The sequence below is a fragment of the Cheilinus undulatus genome, linkage group 9, assembly GCF_018320785.1.
Source record: "Cheilinus undulatus linkage group 9, ASM1832078v1, whole genome shotgun sequence".
NCBI lineage: Eukaryota > Metazoa > Chordata > Actinopteri > Labriformes > Labridae > Cheilinus > Cheilinus undulatus.
Genome location: NC_054873.1, coordinates 20,479,396 through 20,500,583, shown reverse-complemented (window position 1 = coordinate 20,500,583; position 21,188 = coordinate 20,479,396). Strand labels below are relative to the sequence as shown.

General features: G+C 38.7%; 1 protein-coding gene across 9 annotated transcripts in view; it reads right to left on the bottom strand.

Annotated features, from left to right (window-relative positions):
* tjp1b (tight junction protein 1b) overlaps positions 1 to 21,188 on the bottom strand; it is a 49,080-nt gene that overhangs the window by 17,194 nt on the left and 10,698 nt on the right. For 6 of the 9 annotated variants that reach the window (XM_041794948.1, XM_041794952.1, XM_041794954.1 and 3 more), the window contains exons 2-11: positions 10,767 to 10,823; positions 10,187 to 10,311; positions 9,979 to 10,081; positions 8,010 to 8,325; positions 7,566 to 7,672; positions 6,385 to 6,553; positions 6,142 to 6,286; positions 2,628 to 2,761; positions 1,927 to 2,032; positions 77 to 227 (exon numbers count right to left, since the gene is read on the bottom strand). In XM_041794948.1, the coding sequence (XP_041650882.1) occupies positions 77 to 227; positions 1,927 to 2,032; positions 2,628 to 2,761; positions 6,142 to 6,286; positions 6,385 to 6,553; positions 7,566 to 7,672; positions 8,010 to 8,325; positions 9,979 to 10,081; positions 10,187 to 10,311; positions 10,767 to 10,823 (1,413 nt within the window). The remainder of the gene's footprint in view (positions 1 to 76; positions 228 to 1,926; positions 2,033 to 2,627; positions 2,762 to 6,141; positions 6,287 to 6,384; positions 6,554 to 7,565; positions 7,673 to 8,009; positions 8,326 to 9,978; positions 10,082 to 10,186; positions 10,312 to 10,766; positions 10,824 to 21,188) is intronic. The other 3 variants (XM_041794949.1, XM_041794956.1, XM_041794958.1) reach the window with 1 other exon arrangement.

The window sequence follows — 21,188 nt, the reverse complement described above, 5'->3', positions numbered from 1 at the left end:
ACAAGAGACCCACTTGATTTTAGCATTCAGTACACTTGTTATGAGTATCATAAGGAAAACGTATAAAGTATCTCACCCTGAGAATTTGGTCGCCCTCCTCCAGGCCCTCCTTAGCAGCTGGGCTGTCCTCCAGCACCCCTGCTACAAAGATGCCCACATCATTCCCCCCAGCGAGCCGCAGACCTACACTCTCCCCCTTCTTGAACTTCACTAGCTTCATGCTTGGCCTGAGGACAGAAAACAAAGACAACAGATTGGCAAAATTTTACTGACATGCATCTTTTTCATTGTGTAAACTTAGTCTTAAAGCAAACTCAAACTTGAGGATGGTAATTTGACTTTTATCACATAGTTATTTTATGAGCACTTCTTTTTGCAACTGACAGCAGAAATAACCACAGTTTACTGCTTGTTGTGCTTAAAAACACTGATACCCCTTTATTTCCAATTCCCTTAATCCACAGGTCACCATTTAGTCCCTTTAGACAAATTTCAGTGGGTCACCAAGAAAACTGTGTCCAAAAATCTGACAACAGTTAATGGGTCAATGACATGACGTGCATATTTCTGTGTCCGAATCTAATCTATTTAAAATAATTTGTCAGTCATTGGCATGTATCAGTTTTAGTATCAGTTTAATTAGAGTACTCTGGCATGACTATGGTTGAAATCTTTGAAATATTATTGAAGTTTATCAGAATAAAGTAAGTAAGATCAATGAAAAACTTTTGCCACAGAATTTGCAAGTTCTTAAATGTTAGAGTGGCACAACTGAAATTATGAGTATTTTATTTTGAAATTAAGTGACAGACACAGATTGTAGCATAATTTATCATTTATTTGACTCCAGCTGACACTCATGACAGAGAGAAATGGTTTGTAGATCAGTCATCTGTCAAAGTATTTGCCTATTTACTCTAAAATCAATTGCAAATGTCAGGAGGCACAACCAGTGTTTCAGGTGGTGAAAAACTGCAAAAAGTGTCACTAAATGAAATAAAAAATTATTAAAGGTCTTAAAATTTTTACTCTACCTCTGATAAGGTAAAAGAGGTATCACATTTAAAATGATTAATTACAGTTATGCTTCAATGAGTGTGTATACTTTCCATGCCAGGTGGTAAAATCAAGGTAAAACAGCTTTATTCTATTTTACCATATAATTCTTCATTTTATTCAAAAACAACATATGTATACACTTTCTGACACAAACAAAAGTGACAACATGCGTAAAAGTATTCGCCTGTTTAGTTTGAAATTTGTTGCAAATGTCAAATTTAAGTGGTAATGTCTGGTAGAAAGCCACATATTCCACACTGAGATAGAGTGTTTTTGCCCCCACAAAAGTTAAAGATAAGTGTGAGTGTCACATTGCAGTGCAGCATTTCAGTCTGCAAAAGAACTTCAGAATGCCACCACACAAAAGTCCATGGTAACTTTGCACAAGACATCCCTGTAGGCAACAAGCTACAAACTAAAAAGGTCAATGAGCCGAAAGCAAAACTTAAAAATCAGCAATCTATTCACTCAACTGAAGAAGAGAGCCAATGTGGCAAAGAAGGCATCATTTAAAATTGCACATATCCAAACAAAAAAGCCGTTCACCAATTGCAGGGAAAACTACAAAAGTAAGGCTGAAATAAATTCTGCTCTAGCTGATGCACAATATAATGTGGCAAAAAGTCTCTGATTTTTTTGGTGTTGACATTTTACAACTTTTATAAAAACCAGCTAAATTCAGCTGGTTCATTGGTGTGATCTGTTATGTGACGAATCACAGACATGGTGCAAGAAGCTTTAGACCTCTTTAATTTTTCAAAGTAGCGTTGAAATAAATGGTTGGAGACCACTGGCTGAAATCAACTTGCCTTAAAGTTATAAGGACTAAAAAATTCATGATGTGAATTAAAGTAATATGAATATTACCGTAAGATGCTATCATCATGGGCAGCGCTTGGCACAGGGGCATCAGAGGGACTGACTGGCAGGTCAACATCTGGCTGTCCAGGTTGAGCATACACTGGCTTGGGCTCTAAACAAACAAAAACACATAAACATGTTAGAATTCATGTTTAAAAACAAAAGAAAAGTGCCTCAAACATTTCCATATTTTAACAATAGTGCAGACTCATGTGTTTAACTGAGACACCACTGAAAAAAAACAGACACACAGGCAGAGTATTATCACACAGACGGTTGAACACGCACACACACACTCAAGGCACAGAGTGTCCTGAGCAGGGAGGTCAAACAGAAAGGCAGAAGAGTGCTGCAGGCTGGGGAGGAACGTCAGACTCGATCAACTCATACGGTTTATTTTCACTTGGCTTCAGGCAAACTCAGCCAGGCTCAGCAGGCGTCTGGAACCAACGTTTTTTTTTTTTTTCTATTACTGTTGTGCTTTTAAAAAGGGCAAAAATGACTGGTTCAAACAAGATTTTAATGTACGATCACAGAGGCTTTTAATGTTCTACTGCTTATTAAGGGCAGGGAAACCCACTTTTGGTATTCACTCACTAGCACAAGAAACAAAAACAAGTCTGAAAACACGTCATGTGTTAAGTTCTGGTTACTTTAACAGATAAACACACTGATCCTGGTTTATGTCTGATTGTTGTCGCTCTGACCTGGGAGCGGTGGGAGCTGTTTCTCCTCTCTAGCAACGGCTGACTCCTTCGGTTTGGGCAGAGGAACCTCCTCCGCCAGCTTGGCTGGTGTTGAAGCTGGCTTCGACATCCGTTCATCATCACGACTTCTGTGACTGCAGACAAAAATAGATGTTTGAGTACAACTTATCTTTATAAAAAGGGGGATATGACATTATAAATAGTGTGTACTGGAATGTATAGCTTGAAGGCAAGCAGGCTACGATATCTTAACAACAAGCATTACAAAAGAGTCCATTCACAACTTATTCAAACTTCCAGTCTTAGACATTTTCACTGCAGTGGCTGAGAGAAAAAAAAAAACAGGTGAAAAGAGGAGCTTAAGTTTGAGGCTGAATGCAAGTCTTCAAGGTCACTTCTTTGTCTTTCCTCTGTCTTTCTTCTTTTCTGCTCTATTTTTAGAGTAGCTTATCTGAGGTGTCAGAGTGAATTCAGTCCTCTATGTGAGTTTTTCTACCTTCTCCCTGTAAAGGTTGGACTTAGATGTGCTTTTTTTTTAAGCAGTTAAGCTTTTTTGAAACTGACACACAGTGAACCGGACCAATTAAGAGTCATTTATTGTGAATGAAGTTTCCAGTATTCCCAGCAGTGTTCCAAATGAGAAATCAGATGTGAGAAATTCCTGCTTTTAAGTGGTTCGACTCCAGCCTCCTGATCACATGGCTGTGCACTGGCACGACTTTAAATGACAAAATGCTGTTTTATTCACAGTCTGAGGGATCAAGCAGCCACAAAGGACCCGGTTTAAACTGGCTGCAGATGAACAAACTCCTTTTTCAACCCATCCTGGAGGAGATCCACTTTTGTGCCAACTTCCTTAAGTGAAAACAGGTAACAAGTCACACATCAGGCTCAAATTAAATAAGGAATCTTGCTGTTGCATTTCCTTCCTGCTTGTTGAATATGTGAATGCTCCAGTAGCCAAGACTTGTCAGATGCATGTCCAGAATACAGGTAGTTTTTATAATGATGGTTAAAGTGGGATGGTGTTGATAAAGATACTGATGATGTTGCTGTAAATCATAGTGTTGATGATAATAAAAAACCTCACTTTTATACATCCTGTGCGTCCACTTCCTGTCAGTACCTGGGTCTGATTAGACTTGAAGCTGTTGCATTTGACACTTCATGTAGTTCCCTTTCTTTCTAGGTGCTGCTTGTTCTGTTCTTACTTTCACATGTTTAGGACAAAAATAGTTTTGTCACTTAGGACAAAAGTGTCTGCTAAATGAAACTGTAGATTTGTATAAGTTTCCCAGGAATAAAATACTACAGAAATAAGAGAGCACTATCGTTCTGGACGTGTACAGACATAAAAGAGAAGAATGTGACAAACACTCAGCATTATGTGCAAAAGAAGACAGCTGACACAGATATTTGGTGACAGCCTTTTGTTCCTTCAGTGTCAGAGCCATATTGTCCCCGTGCCAAACATGCGGTTTGCCCACCAAAGCATTCAAGACACACAGGGATCCTGTGATACTTTCACAGGACTGGCACCTCAAGTCAAAACAAGATATGTCACTGAATAATTGATACCGTATAACATAGTTTCAGCAATAAAAACACAGATTTTCACAAGGATTTCATTCAAATAAATGCTTCAAAAGAGATTTCGGAGTGGATTGTTAAATTTCTAACATTTGGAACTACTTTTCTACCAAACTACATTAAATCTAATCAATCTACCACCTACTACTACCACCTCTCTCCCAACTATTCACACTGGGTAAAAACTTACGGTATTCTCCAGCTGATGAATAAAAGAAGAGGGCAGAAACATCAAAAAATAACTTTATGAGAGCCTGTTCTTGCATCAAATTGAAGACTTTCATAGTTTGCACATCAAGAAAAGTTGCACTTTAAGTTTCAAAAAGCTCTCAACAGAATGATAGCAGACATGCAGTAACACAGACTGAGCAATGAACTTTTACACCCTGCAGAGTAGACCTGAATCCTGGCTTTAATTTTGACCAGAAATGTTTCTTTTGCAGCTTAACAGTTGACTTTTATTGGTCTCGGGTCAATATGCAGTGTGAAAGGAGAACAAGTCAGGTGTTTCACTGAGTTAAATAAAGAATTAATGAGGCACTTTAAAACAAGATTACAGTAAGAAGTGCTGAATGGGCTGATGGCTGGTTTTATCCCACGACGAAAAAATCGAAAGTCCTTCACGACCAAGACCGCAGAGCAGGCCTGTTTTAATAAACCCTGACAGATAAAGGGACGTGACAGGATCAGTTAAAAAAACAGCTAATATAAAAATAAAAAAGGGTTTAAAGTAGTAGTATTAACATTGCTGGCTTTTAACTGATGAGCTGAATATAATGGTCAGCGATCATATAAACTATAACAAGCACCACATAGTAGTATGTTCTTAAAAAGGTCAGAAAGAAAAGTAAAATAACCCAGCAGTTCCCAACCTTTTCCTTTGGGCCATCCTACTATCCAAGAAAAGCTAAGGCCCCCCAGGACCCACTTGGAGAAATTAAAAATCAATTTCAATTGTTTTGACAAAATCCCATCATAATAGACCCACACACACTTGTTGCTAAAAGATCTATGTATAAAACATCCATTATTATGATGGTGTAAAAGGGCCACTCTGGAAAAAAAAAAAAAAAAAGATAATCTGTTAATTTCTGAGAAAAAAATTGAAATTTTCAAGATTAAAAACTCATAAATTTATAGGAGAAAACTTGAAAACCTTTTACTTTAAAAGTCGAAAATGTGAATATAAATTATGTAAAACGAGACTCAGAATTTTTTGAGATAATAAATCAAAAAATAGCTGATTGTGTGGAAGAAAATCCCAACAGAGAAAGCTGTTGTCCTTGCACAAGTCCTGCAGTTAGGAGCTTGATTAAATATACTTCTAATTTGGACTGATTGATCAGGAAATACATGTGTTTTTACATCAAAACCCTTACATTATCATTATCAACTGGACTTACTGAAGACATTTTTGTAAACTTGGGCAATTCCACCACTGACTTCAGTCTGGTTTCTAATAAATGTTTGACTTTACAATGTAGTAAACTAAAAATGTTTGAGTTTATGATGTCAATATTCACAACTTTTTAAAATCAGAATTTTTTTTTGACAATTAACTGTTTTTTAAACTTAGTTTCTTGTAAAGATACGACTTTATAATAAATAAAAGAATGATTTTAATTTTGAAAAACATCACTTTTTTCGAGAAAGTCAACATCACTAATATGCATTATTGTGAAATCAAAACAATAATTGCTACATTTGATATTTACTTGCGTCGTTTCTGAAGTTAAAAATTCTTGAATCATCAACATAAAGACTTGTCACTGCCAAGGTTTTTTTGTGGGTACTTGATTGCTTCTCTTTTATAAGAAACAGTGGGAGAAACTAAGAGGAATAAAGTAGCTAAACCTCATTATCTACATAATACAGGCTTGAGTTTGAAGTCCAAAATGTAAGCGTGTAGATTGAGGGTCTTTACCTGCCGTTGCTGATCTGAGGGGGCGAGTGTCTGGAGTGGTCTGAAGGTTCAGATTGTCTGTCTGGAGAGCGGGAGCGGCTGCTGCGATGTCTGTCATGCGATCGATTGGAATGATCAGATGCCAGCGAATGGATATCTGAAATGTCTGATCAAACAAAAAGCCTCTGTTCAGAGAGAGCTGTTTGAAATACGACATACTGACAAGTCGGGCTTTTGAGATCCAACACTTAACACCACTCTCACCGTCTCTGTCAGAGGCGTTGGCTGAAGGAATGCTGTCATCGAGGTCAGGGATGTTCAGCAGGGTCGCCCTGTCGTCCCTCTGAACCACCATTTTTAGCTTGCCTTTTGACCTTTCTATCAGCTTCTTGGCATCTATCAAGGAGAGGTTCTCTGTCACTGTGCCATTGATCTGCAACAAACACAAGAAGGAAAAGCTGTTTCTTGTGACATTTCAAACTACATCCAAAGAATTTCGATTAAAAAGTGAGAGAGAACAAAGAAATTCTTTGTTTTTAATCTTTAAGCAATAAAATCATCATATGAGAAGTTAGGCTACAAACACATTTTTCTCTGAGGCACAAGGTCAGATGATGAATGACCACAAAATTGATTCTGTTTGTCACGGTCAAATCAGTTACAAAGCTGTGAGAGGGTTATTAGATATCAAACAAAATAAAATCTAGAAAGAGGAGGGTGAGTGCTACACAGGGTCAAAAATGTCCAAAACATTGTAACGATGATCAGGTGCTGTTCAGGAGCTAAAATGATATGATCAAACATAAAAGTAAGATTAATTAAAACAATACAGGGGCAGACGGTCCTGTGGTTAGGTTGTGCTCTATGTACATGGGATGGCACCCAGGATCAATTCCAGCCTGAGGCTCCTTAACCGCATGTCTCTCCCCGATTCTCTCATCCCAATTTCTGACTCTATCCACCTTCTTCCTCTCTGACTAAAGGTATAAAAAGCCCCAAAAATATCTTTAAAAAAAATACTGAACTGCTAAAACTTAAACTAAAAATGTAAAACTGTAAATTACAGAGGAATAAAAATTAATAGGCATCAATAAACATTGCTAAATTCTCTTCTTGTTAATAGTGTGGCTTTTTAATCATTCAACAAAAATCTGCAATGATGGATCCACCTGCCTGCCATCTAACTAATAGACTAGACTGTTCAGATATCACTGATGTTTTGTGGTATTATATACAGAAAATTATAATAAAAAATAAAAAGATGAATATGAAGAAATTACTTTCAAACAAAAAGCAGTTGTTAAACCCATACAGTTACTTAATTTGTTCTCCCAAGTGTTACAGTACCAAGCAGCAACTATAGATAAACAGTGCAAGTACAGAATTTTCAACATTTAAGTTGATGTTGAATATTTGAAGACGTATCTCCTCCCTGTTCCTCTCACCTTGAGTACAACATCTCCCTCCTGGATGTTGCCGTCCCTGGCTGCCAGGCTCTCTGGGGAAATGTCCTTGACAAAGATGTGGCTGGCCAGGCGCAGGCCATATTCTGCTTACAAAGTGAACGACAGCAACAAAGACCATGTTAGCACAGAGTTCATATGACCACTCCACATTGACAACTCTCTGCTGTCAAGCCGCTGCTCCCACTGGGATTAACAGTACTGATTAAAGAAGATTAATTGCTCTTTTGCTTAGATTTACTTGAGTTAACTTGGATTTTGCTGCGCCTGGCAAGTTTTGTTTACTCTGGCAGCTGACCAATGCTGATTTGGAGGTCTTATTCTCTTCTAAAAGGTCCAGCTGTCTGCTGATTGTCGGGTCAATGAGATGGCAGGTGAAACTTTCATTATGGCCTCCTTTGTTATCCCCGACTTTGTGAGCCTCACCTTCATTTTTGCGAGATTTGACGAGTGTGACCTTGGCGGGACGTGGGGGCAGGTTGTGTGAGCGACGGTCGGAGCGTGGGGAGAGACTCCTCTCCCGCGAGCCGCTGCGTTCACGTTCTCTGTCCCTTCGCCCGCTGCTTCGGCCACTCCGTCTGCCCATAGCCCCGCCGACACCGCTGTAAGCACCGCTGCGACCGCTTCGGGTCTCGTATATCTCTTCATCGTAGCTGTCCTCCTCTTCGTCATGCTCTGACATGGTTTCCCTTTCCCCCAGGCGGCCCATGGGGACATGTACCTTTCTCTTCCGTCTGATTGTCTGGTTAAAGTAAGAAAAGATAGAAGATGAGTCAGAGAGTGAGTTTGACATGGTGGGATGATTCAATCACTCTACTTTGGGGTTTCATAGTGCCAGATTTTTAAACTTTGATAAGATTTTGGTTAAAATCAAACAATTTTAATACCCCTCCCATACCACCACAGCTGTCCATAAGGGGGGGATAAAGGGAGAGCTTTCAGGGGCCCAGCCAAATTGGGGGCCCATGGAGGTCAATAAAATTGTGGTCCATTGTAGAGTTAAGCTGTTATAACAATATTTCATTTTCAACCTGACTAATAACCACTCTCAACAAAGCAACAAACAAGAAATTTTATTTATTTATACTGTAGTACAATAGAGCCTTTTTCAAAATGTAAACCCCTTTTCTTACCTTTCATTGGTAATGTTAACGATGAGGAGGTGCACAAAGAACTAAACTATTATGATGGTAATGTCAGACTTCATAGCTAAGCCATGATGTGCACAAAAGTCAGAATACCAGAAAAAAAGTAGTGGAAACTGAGACAACATTAAAACATATGAATAAATAAATAAAAAAAATTAAAAATCACAAAATTTGACAATAGTGTGGTAAAAGTAGCAAAAACAGGTGAAAACAGTGGTGAAGAGATGTCAAGAGATGCAAAAATAGGTGGAAAAAAAAGAAAAATAGGGTGGAAAATGTTAATAATATTGGTTTTAAAGTGACAAAAAAGGGTAAAAGTGGCAAAACAAAGGAGTAAAAATGGGTTACAAGGGTTAAAGTACTAAAAAAGGGTTATAAAGTGGCATAAATTGGTTAATAAGAATGGTGGGAAAATGGTTAAAAAGCAGTTTAAAAGTAGAGATAAAAACAATTAAAAAGTGGCAAAAATGGGATAAACCGGCAAAAAAAAAGGAAAAAAAAAGGGAAATATGTGTAAAAAATAGAAAAAAAAATTGCCGGACAAAGTGGAAAAATAGGGTTCAAAAGTGATGCAATAGTATAAAATGACAAATATGGGTGAAAAAATGAGAAATTGGTGAAAAATTATGAAAAATGGTTAAAGAGTGACAATAAACTGTATAACAGCAGAAAAAATGAGTGAAGAGTTACATAAATGGGTAAAAGAGGCAAAAAAGTTGTACAATGGGGGGGGGGCCCTAAAGTGGCAAAAAATGAGCCAAAAAAATTGGTGAAAAGTGGTTAAAAAGTGTGACGAGTAAACACCGGAACACAATAATAGCTTGACACAGCTCTAAAATAAGGGAACTATTAACCAGGTCATTAGCATCAATGCCACTTAACCAACACACATGCACTGATATCAATCAATCACGACTGGGGAGGGCCTATCTGGGTTTTTCAGGGGCCCAACCAATTTTGTGTGCATACCAATACCACAAGCTCCAGGTGCCAGTTATTGGTACCGATACTTACTTGCTTTAAAAATTAGTAAAAAATGAAGCCGCACTTCTAAACTGTCTTAATCGCAAATACATATATGCCAACATATCAGTGTTATTTTGTTTTGCTTATGGCAACTTTTGGATAAAAATATGCTTGAAGGACCTTTCTCTCTTGATCATGAATTTTTCCCTTCAAGTTATTCATTAAACATGTGAGAAAGCCCTAAAACAACACACGGATTTAAGATTTGCTTTCAAACTCACAATTTTGGCAATTTTTCCACTTTTCCGTAGCTGCTGCACTGCGTACGCATGCTCCACATTGTCCATGGAGACCGCATTGACCATGACAACTCTGTCATTTTCCCTGGAAAGAGGGACAGAGAGATAAGAGACTTGCTGGAGTCTTTCTGTAGCAGCCAGGGTAATTTAATACTAATAACCGTCTGCTCATATTGGAACAAAATCTTACTGCAGCAGGCCTTCAGCTGGGCCTCCTTTCAGCACATCTGAGATGACAATGGAGGTCTCGCCGCTCTGAAAATGAGGGTTATCCCGACCTCCTGATATGGCTATCCCAAAGCCAAACCCTGGTGCCTGCGTACAGGAAAAAAATGATTAGGATGATGATTGAGCTACTGATTGAGCTTGTACTATGAAAAGAGTGGATTCAGTTAGAAAAACTTGACTGTTTGTAAATCTTTTCTACTCTGCAACATAGAAATATGATTAACATGGACTATATGTCATCGCTAGCAAACAAACAGGCTAACAGCTGAGTGAGATAGCTTCATTTTAGAACATTATATGCAAAGTATGCAGTGTTTTTGTAGGTTGTTAAGCTCTATGGTCAAAAGAAAAGCATTGTGATGACTCCTCTGATCTATCTGTTCCACCTGCACAGTGAGCCCACCTACATGCTGCGATCAGGAACATTGGAGGGAAGACAAATGCAGAGATGGGGGCAGAAACGGCAAGGTAGAGAGATACAGAGAACAGGACAAAACACAGACGGATTAAGGAACATCTGAGGGAGGATAAGAAAAACCTACCCTGTGTAGTGTTACTGTGTGCTGTTCCCAAATGACAGTCTCCTCCATTGCTGCGCTCTGGAAGAAGAGAGAGCGAAAGAACAGTGTGATTACAACGAGAGGGACGACAGATTGAGATCCAAAGAGGCTGAACAAGGCAACAGTCTTTTGACAAAAAAGGGACACACACATATACACAATCCGTCACCGGAGGAGTCACATGGTCTGCCAGTGTCCTTGAGCATAACAAGAGTAAAACGCCCACATTAAAGGTCATTTCACATCTACACAACAGCTGGAAAATAAATCAATTGAACGCTCCTGCTTGAAGTAAAAGGCTTTTTTCTGTTGTTTAAAGACAATGCTACAATCCTGCAAAATGTCTCTCATGAGTTTAATAGCCGCATTAGAAAAAAAGTCCTTGCGCTGTCACCTCAATTGTCAAACTACCCATATATTCTTTTTGTGCATGTTTGCCAGGTGTAAGGGTGACTTCAGGTAAAGATATCGAGTGCCAAGAAAGAGAAGAAGCATAAAACTTTATACCTTATATCAGAGATAATAATAGATTTATTGGTTTTAACTGAGCTTGTGGTTGGTGGATGAGAAAGATGGGTAACAAAAACCTGTATGTGCTGTATGTTATTTGAGGACATTTTATTAAAATTGCATAGATATAAAACAGTTTGAGAGTGTTTATTTTCTTTGTGTGGCTAAAATATGGGGTGACATTTCTTTATCTAATTTATTGTTTCATCACTGATGATTACTGCTTTCTTTTGGTGAAGTATACATCAACAAACTCTTATTATATACTCACACAAAGAAAGATAGAAGTAATGTTAAATGCCTTAATGGTGGAAAGGCTTGTAAAAAGTTTTTTTTAAAAGAGTTCGAAAAGTTTTATTTGGATTAAGCACTCTGGAGCATAACAGATCGCTATTTTGTGTCCTTGGAAACATTTAATTTTTAATCCCTATTCCAATGATTTCATTTCAGTCTCATTGTTCATGCAAGTGCTGCAAGCTCGCTCCTAAAATAGAAAAACTCAGCACAGCAGCGTTTAACCAGAGCTGTAAATTAAACCTTTTCAAAGTCTGCAGGATGATCCATCATCATCTTTCCACTAAATAATGTGGAAGGTATGAGCATCAGCATTTATAACCATCTTCTTAATGTACACACTCTTGGTTAAAGGCACATAAGAAAGATCGATATTGCTGCAGTGTATTCAAACAATAGCCTCCTGAGGGGGTTTACAGTGAAATATACTGCACTGAAAGATGCAGTTAATAAAACCACCAAGAAAAAAGCAGTACAAACTGAGAACATACAAGTGCTAAATATTGAATGCATATAAATTAACAATTTTGTAAACTTCAGCATGTTTACATATGTCTTTTATTCCACTGGGATGCAAAAATCTCTTTTACAGGGGAGTCCTAGCCAGGACAGCAGCTTGATAAGTCCCACACATATGACAAACAATGGACCATAACAAATAAACGCTACATTCATCCATGACTCAGCAGTAAAAAACATGCATACACTGGTCAATTATTCCTTAGTCGTAGCATTAAAATCTCCTCAACTACTACAGTGCTGTTAAGTTTAGGGTGACCCTGCAGCTCAGACCAAGATGATGGAGCAAAAACATTAAAGCTCAACATGGTGAATCCCTGAGAATTAAGGTTACAGTGACCACCCGTTTTTGGCACAAGTATAGAACATAAATAAGACGGCAGTTCATGTAACATGACCTTAGAAAGAGATAAACCGCTGTTCCAGCTTTCTGTGGTAGGAGGCAGACCAACCAGTTTTCTCATACAAGATGCAATGATTAGTGTGAGACAAAGACCAGAGACAAAATGCAAGACAGCATAGTGATGCACTGAGTCCAACATTTACAGAGAGGATGAGCTAGCATGCATACGAAGAATATTATGAATAGGCTCTTTTTTTGCATCAACAGAAAACAGCGTTTGTTTCAATAAAAGAAACTCACAATACAATGTGACAAAATACAATATGGGCAGCATGATACAGTACAGTTCAATAGGAAACCATACAGAACGCAAAGTTACTGTAACACGACACGCTAATCAATAATCGTTTCATCTCGATTATCTTGTTCCCATGATCGCAGGAGGTAGGAATGGGCGGTAATACAGTAAAACCATATCCAGAGTATTAAAAAAGAGCCACATTATTGCCTTAATTACCATCATAACAATGGTGGAATGGTGGGAATGAGTGAAACCCTGCCTGTCACCCAGTGATAGCTGGGATAGACTCCAGAACCCAGCAATGTAGAAACCAACCATTGGTTCATCACTACCATTAGTAGGTTTCTACATCACAAACTCTATATAAAAGGTAAAATGTTACCACCTCTAACCAACTTAACCATTCAGAGACCACTCCCATCCTCTCCTGTACCTGCACTGCCCTGGCTCCGGCTTTAGTAACACTGGTGCTGGAGTCAACAGCCCAAACAGGTAGTAATAAGGACCACCAAGGTCGGCCACTATACTACAGCCTGCTTCAGGGGACTCTGAAGGGGAAAAATCTTCCACCTCAAAAGATCACTCTGAGGCAGCAGTGCTGTGGGACTCTGTGTCACTTTCTGGCAAGTGGATGTCACTGTCACTCCACCCTCATCTGAAAAACCCGGTCCTTTTCTCCTCCCTCCTCTTAGTACCAAACTGCCCATTTTTTGTGCATTTTTCAAAAGTCTGAAGTGGGCGGAGTTAGCTCTGAGCTGGGGGTTTACTTGCACTTTAAAAACCACCAGACATTAGGCAAAATCAAAACCTTTTACAGTTTAAAAAGAAAGTAACTTATCTTTACCCCTTTTAACATGAAATTTAGATTAATAAGTGTTGTAGGTTATTTCAGGTGCTGAAGCAATCATTTTTCATATGCTTCCTGTAAAGTGAACTCAAAGCCAGATGAAGCTCGGCATTGGCACTCAACACAGAAATTAATAAATTTAAGGCTCATCATTATCTGTTTAAACAACACAGAACATTACTTCACATTTTCTATCACAATGATTTTTTAAATCAAACTTCAGTGTGTGCAAACCGGCAAGTCCTTGAATAACGTGGGTATTAAACATCTGGTAGTAATACAGTAGACTCCAGTAAAACCTGAGGAAGGTTTGACGGCATTAAAAAAAGGATACGGCTCAATCCTAATAGGAGGCCAAAACTGTAATTAAAATTGCAACCCAATAAAGTGTACTGCACTAATATTGCCAAATCAGAAATGTTCCCAACCTCTTATCTTCACAAGTGCACATTTTAAAGCCAATAATACTGTAGTAGTAGTAATAATAAAAATGGCAATCCATTTTCAGCTATTCCCTGTACACAAGTTTGTTTCACTGCCACAGCTCCACTCACACAGATCTGAATCCAGCACGTTATTCAGTTTGTTTCAAGTTTACTCTATTGTCTTCACATTGTGATTCACACAGAACTTTGTTGTGTTTGTTTCTATTCACAGAAAAATCCAGCATCTCCGAACAGGAATCAGGTTGAATTTACTGAAGTATAGTTAGCAGCACACTCCTTTGCAGTATAAGGTATCATGTTTACAGGGCCTTGAATATAATTATACAATGATTAAAGCCCTGCTCGATACAATGAGGCCACTCTGACACTAAGTGTTTAAAATTCAAGTACACTCTCCATCACATTAACAACCACAGAGGATAAGATGAAGGTCGACTCCTTCTGCTGTTAGGTCAGCAGTGTCCTCGCCGCCTGACAGCTCACTTCTTATCTTATCTCTTCTTCTATATCATTTCACCTCCGCCACAATCTCACAACACAGACATTCAATGACTGCGTATAAAATACTATTAAGTCCATCCCCTCAGGCAAATTACAAGCCACATCACAGTACCAAATACAATAACTCCCATTTGTCAGGTAGATTGATCCCAGGTCTGTGACCTTACTAGGTGAGACTATCACATATTTCACTTCCTGCTTTGTTGCTGATTTCTGCGACACCTCGAACACCGACAGTATGGTCGCCTTGGCAGAGAGCGCATTAGAAGGAGTGATCTCATGTTGCGGCACATTAAAGTGTGATGACAAAATGCAGTACACATTAAAAGCAGCTTTAGTTTCAGTGCTTGGACCCCGGGCTGTTATTATAACCACCGTGTTTGCAGCTTCAGGCTTTAAACAACTTGCAAGTGTCAGCGCAGATTTATGTTAAAGATTAACAAGCAACACACCAACATGACAACCTGCTAATGGTTTGGATATCAAGTTCCTAAATGCGATAATGATGCCTGAATCTCAGATGAGCCACTGGCAAAATAAGTAAAAAAAGAAAAAAAAAAAAAAAAAAAAAAAACTTCAGAGGGAACATCCACCCCAGTCTTAGTCAGCAATCTAGCCTAATGTCTCTGCTGTGGTTCTGTTTTTTTGTTTAACCACCCAGCCTTTCTTTAACACCTCGCCTTTCTCTGTGTTATGACCTGTCGGCCAAGTGCCACACATTGGCTGGTGTCTGAGAATACAAGCAGCTGAATATGTGTCTGCAGGTGGCCCCAGACGCTCTCAGCTTGGCAGCAACAGTCACAAACTCCTCAAGAAGCTTATGGCGGGACTCACACAAGAAGGAGGGGGGCCAAAATTTGAACAGGGGAGCTCCCCTGTGGCTTTGTAGACTGAATACACCGTACTTGAGAGAGAGGAGGGAAAAAGACATCTGAATATTAACAAGACGGCTGAAAGCAGAGGCATGAATTCTCACTGGAAAGTTTGCTCTTTGGGGAGGAGGATTTATGCCCCCTGTCTTCTTGATATGCACTAAGGAAACGCTGATGCAAAGAACTCTGACATTTTGTCTAAATTTATCGATGGTTCGCCACTAAACTGCAAACTTTTAAGAGTTTCCAGTTGACATTCTCACTTTAAGAAAGTCTTTATAGGCAGCATAACACCAACATGCACACACATAAGCCTTAATGTTTATGTCTGTGTTGCAGCGCTGTTGTGAGGACTGAGAATTTGTTGACTGGAAAATGTGATTAGCTTACTGTGTGTCGTTCCAATACAAATAAATTTCCATAAAATTAATGGAATGTAAAATTCAAAAATGGAGCGAAAAGAGGAAGGAATCTGAAATGGAGTAAAAACTGAAAAAAACAACAACAGATTTAGCACGGTCCTTTGCATGTCTCCCTCTCTCCCCTCTATCTCACACTCACACAGAAACACACACACCTTTCACTTTGAAGGGATGTAATTTTGCTTTCTCCTCCTGCAGAGCTTGTTGCTCTGGTAACAGAGGGGGAACAGAGTGGTGTTGTTCAAGTGGCCTGACATTTTCAGGCCGTGTCTGAAGGTTCCTCTCGACTGTGGGAGGTTCTTTTTAAAAAAGAAATGCTGAATTAATTTCAGTATAAAAGCCTTTATTGGTTTGTTTCCACATGTAGCTATTAAAAAATACACTTGCACTAACAAAACCCACATCACTGTTACTTTAGAGCACCTCAAAGTGCTATTTTCAAAGATAATCAACAAATCCTTGCAGAACAATAAAATAGGATTAGTTTTCAGTCTCAGGTTCCCAAGTCTCAAAAGTCAAATAACCATAAGAGAAAAACAGTAAAACAACTCTGCTCCTGTGTACACTTTGTCCTGACTAACGTTACTCCAGTGACTGATGAGTTTTTGGAGAAATGTTGTGAATGTCCTTTACGGCCACCAACAACTGGTGCCAACAGAAGCTTCACGCCACAGGCCAGAGCCGGGGCTGGCAGCCGCTCCACAGCGGAGATGCACCATGTCGCATGGGTCATGCTTGGGGGGATTACAACCAGGCGACTTGGGAGCCAGCTCTACATCACAGATGGACTACAACACAGATGGATCTCACAGCTGAGTGGAGAGGGGACATGAGTGGAAGTGGACTGTGAATGGTGAACCAGCAACACATTGTTCTTTAAACTCACGGTGGTTCTAACTTCATCAGAACAAACTTCTAAAATAGAAATACTCAAGCACTAAAGTTTGAAGGTACTTATATTAACATGTGTGTCATTTTAGGGCTAAAGTGAATTACTGTGAACAGTTAGGGAATGGGAAATCCACAGACATGAAATCAAAACCTATTCTGTTTATTCACAAGAGTTTGAACTATGATATGAACTCATAAAAATGAAACAATATCAATACCTATTTTGATACCCCCCCATAAAGATACCCCAACACTCAGCCTGGGGCAATTTCTTGTTTTCAGTTATGCAAAATCGCAGGTAAACTCCTGCACTCTGTCTGAATAGCACAAAAACATATGCACCATTTCAGTAACAAAACTCTTCTTATTGTGCAATTTAGACAGTATACAGGAGTCTGCCTGCAGGTTCTGATGGGATCAGAGATCTCTTACTTAAATAGATGTCATTTTTATGAAGAATATGTAGTTTGAGATACTAGAGTTTATGAAAATAACAGACTCATTTTAAAGCATGTACTAAAAAGTATCAATGTGTTTAGATAAGACTTAAGGAAAAATGTAAATATTGTCCTTTTTTGATCTAAAAAGGAAACATTATACATTATAACTCAAGTCAAACTTTTGGCATACTAAGTGGTTATTGATCAAGGAATATCAAGTCATTTCAGCATTATCAAGACATTATAGAGAGTAATGGGGACTTGAAATTCATATTATTTATTATCATAATTATCTAAATTATCATTTTGTGGACAGAACAATAGATCAAAAAAAAAAAAATCTTAACTAGAAACAGAGCTGAAAATAATTGTTTGCTGCATCTGTATCTTATAATTTGAAATGACAGCTGTACCAAATTAGTGCAATTAGCGAGTTTCAAACATCAATCACAAATAAAAGACAAAACTGTATTATTTGATTCACTGATCTACTATTAGTTGAAAATCATCTCAGCTCTGATTCAATCATATTAAAGTAATAATTATCTGTAACTTACTAGACTCTGAGGAAATAAATAGTTAAACAGAAATCTGTTAGCCTGTAAAATGTAATAGTGCAATGACAAAAATACGGACTTGTGTGGCCTTGCAGCACCATAAAGCCGCCAGAATTTCATGATAGAAGATTTTGGCTGCAAATGGTAAGTCTACCCAGCACTTTGCCAAGAATACTGCCTTTTGACAGTTCTTTTCATTTTAATTAGGCCTGTTAATATAAACGCGATAATGCTTGTGATTAATCTGGAAAGCTTAACGCGTTAAACAAATAATAATGCAGTTTAACCATATGACTAAGTTTAACCACAACTTCCTCCCGTAATCCTCCTGCACGGATGTTTACGTCCCTGGGGTGAAAAGGTTAAAGGCGGGTCAAACACAGCCAGCAGTGACGAGTGAGGAGACAGACCCAGGTCCTCTTCACGGCAAATTTCGATTTAAAAAGTTGCCAAATGAAAGTCTGGATGACACAAAAGTTGTGTGTACATACTGCTGTGATGAACTGTCTTTATACCGAAGCACAACGAGTCTGAAGTACCACCTCCGGGCAAAATGCATCTTTGCTAATGTTAGCAAAGATGCTAACAACAACACAGGATCAAACCATGAAAGCTAATGTTGCTAAGCTACACCAGCGCAGTCCAGCAGACACGGTTTTGTCCCCAAAATGACAACATCTAAGCTGATTAATGCAATCCCTAATGGGTCACCAGAGACTGCAGACCATCAACATCGCTGATGACAAGGGGCTTCAAGACATCATCTGGGTCGCCTCCGATGAACCGTACCACAGAACACCTACGAGAACTACTGTCACAAGAATCCGGGAACTGTATGACAGCTAAAAAGGCAACTAAAGTGGAGCAGCTGGCCCGAGCTACATTTATTACACTGACGAGAGACCACTGGACATCAGTCAGCAAACAGCTACCTCAGGGTAACAGCACACCTGATCATTCACTTTACAGCACACAGTATTTAGTACCTGATGTGTTTGTCTTCTGGGCTCGTTTGCTGTGTATAAATATTATTGCTCAGCGAATTAAGACACTCCAATTTACAAACCACAAATAAGTTTAAAAACTCTGGTAGTATTTTAAATGTTAATTTATAGATAATAGTAATAAAAATAATAATAATAATAATAATAATAATAATAATAATAATATTTTTTTTAGTAGAAAGCGCTTTCAAAGTGCTGTACATAAAGTTAAAATAATGAAAATTAACACTTGATAATAAGAACATTTAAAAATCTAAAAATTACTAAAACTAAAGAAAGCATGGTGATATGATTAACTTGATTAATTTTTTTAATCAATTGACAGCACTAATTCTAACACAAACTTGGCTGGTAAAACGCAGCTTTGTAGGTTGCATTCACATCCAAGCTCTCATTTTAAAGCTCAAGTGAGGAGTTTATACCTGGTTATGAGAAAGACTGAAATGACTGTCTCTATATGGTGACTTTTATGTCCGCTATTTATCCCTGCTGTTGGGCAGGTGTCAGATGAAGGGACTTACAGTACACTGAAGGAGCAGTTCAACTAGTGCTGGGCGATTGAGTTTCAATTACAATTACGATTTTAGCTTCCCACAGTCACAAAAACAAGATAATTGAGGCTTAACGATTACTGTTACACATGCCATGATGAGCTCCTTATGTCTTGTGTGAAGCGCACACACCATCCCATTAAAAGCATGGCAAGCGCCTGCAGCACTGTACCAGTGTGTACTAAATGCTCATATTTTTGGTGACCAATGAATCTAACATTTCTGTCTACTTGTCATAAACATCAATTTGAGCATATCTCAACCTGAGATCACTGCATCCATGCTCTGTGAGATACAGAGAGTTGAAAATCGCTGTATCCCAAAGCAGGTTCACTGCATCCTGTCTGTCAACACGTCCCGGTTAAGATTATAAGGTACATTACACTTTCAGAATAACCTTCAAAGTAAAAGCACAATCTGTTTTTTAGTTACAAAGCCCAGTTCAGACCAAAGATTTGCGACTTGACAAGACGGTTTTAGAGCATCGCAGGCAACACATCAGTCTGAACCGACCTGCTGCAGCTCAAATTATTGCTTTTATCTAGGGTGCATTATTTTTGCAATCAAAACAGTTTTTATGCATATGGAGGACTTGATCAGAACAATAGGGGGCACTGTTCGTCAACAGGGGGCACCAAAATCACTGCAAAAAAACATTCCTAACAGGAGCTTTTATTTTTCATTAATGTGTGCCATAGCAGCTATATAAACAGAGGTAATTTATATCTTGTCTGAAATCCTTAAATTCTTACTATTTTAGCAAACAGCAGAAGTGATTCATCCACACAAGGTGTGATTAAAAACTTTGAATCAAAGAAGATCTCTGTTTCTTCTCAGAGACAAAGGTCCTTAATACGCAATGAGTCATCACAACACTAACCTAACATGACCTACCAGGAGAGAAGCTAAGATGGTGTTTCATTTTGTATTCATTTTGGAGTATCATTAAAATTAAAGAGCGCTGGCTCCCTGACTCTCTACTCAGCAGAAAAACAAAATCATATTTCTTCCACAGAGGGAACTGAGGCAAAATGGTGGGCTGCTCGATTCTCTGACTGAAAGAATAGATTTTGTGCTGTAGTATGGTTTAGGGCTGAGGCAGAACCTTATTCAATTTTGACCGCTCTGGGACCAGAGGAGCTAAAAATAGCTCTCATTAATTCTGCCGTTGTGATGCTGCAACAGAGTGATTTAAGGGAAACTTGCAGCAGCAACACTGGAGAACGTTTAATAACCTCTTGTTATATTAAAGGCCACAGACTGACTGGAACAAACGATGCAATGTAGGAAAGAAAACGCATTATTCTCCCCTTTAGTGCTGGACAAATTCTCCTGTGTTGGATTTTTTTAAGGCCTAGGGAAAACAAAGAGAGGTGAATCATTTTCACAAAGTCATTGCAATGCAAGTGCAGTGAAATGTGGCTGTTAAACAGGTAACAAAGTACTGGGATCAACACAGGTTAGTCATCAGAATTCTAACTGTTTGCAGTGATTAAGATGGTGGTTTTGCTCATTTACTCTGATAAACAAGTTTACTTTTGACACAGTCAATAAAACATGACATGTTATGATGCATGTCTTATTAGATACTTTGAGATGCTGCAGCCTGACTTCACTATCCTTGCTGAGGGCCTAAATCTAGACATTTCCCCCAAAGAAAAGAGCAGCAACAAACCTAATGATGCTCAGTATTCAGCAGAAAAAGAAGCACCTCTCATTTGCCTCACAAGCATTTTATGAAACCAGGACAGACACTGTCATCGGGACTAGCATGCCAGCAATGAACAGACTGCAAAGTCCAAACAAGGATACTGTCAGAAAGAACATTGTGCGAGTTGCAGAGCAGCCAAAGACACAAAACAACAACAGTATCACACTCTGCTGTGGCTGCTGGCGGTGAAGCAGC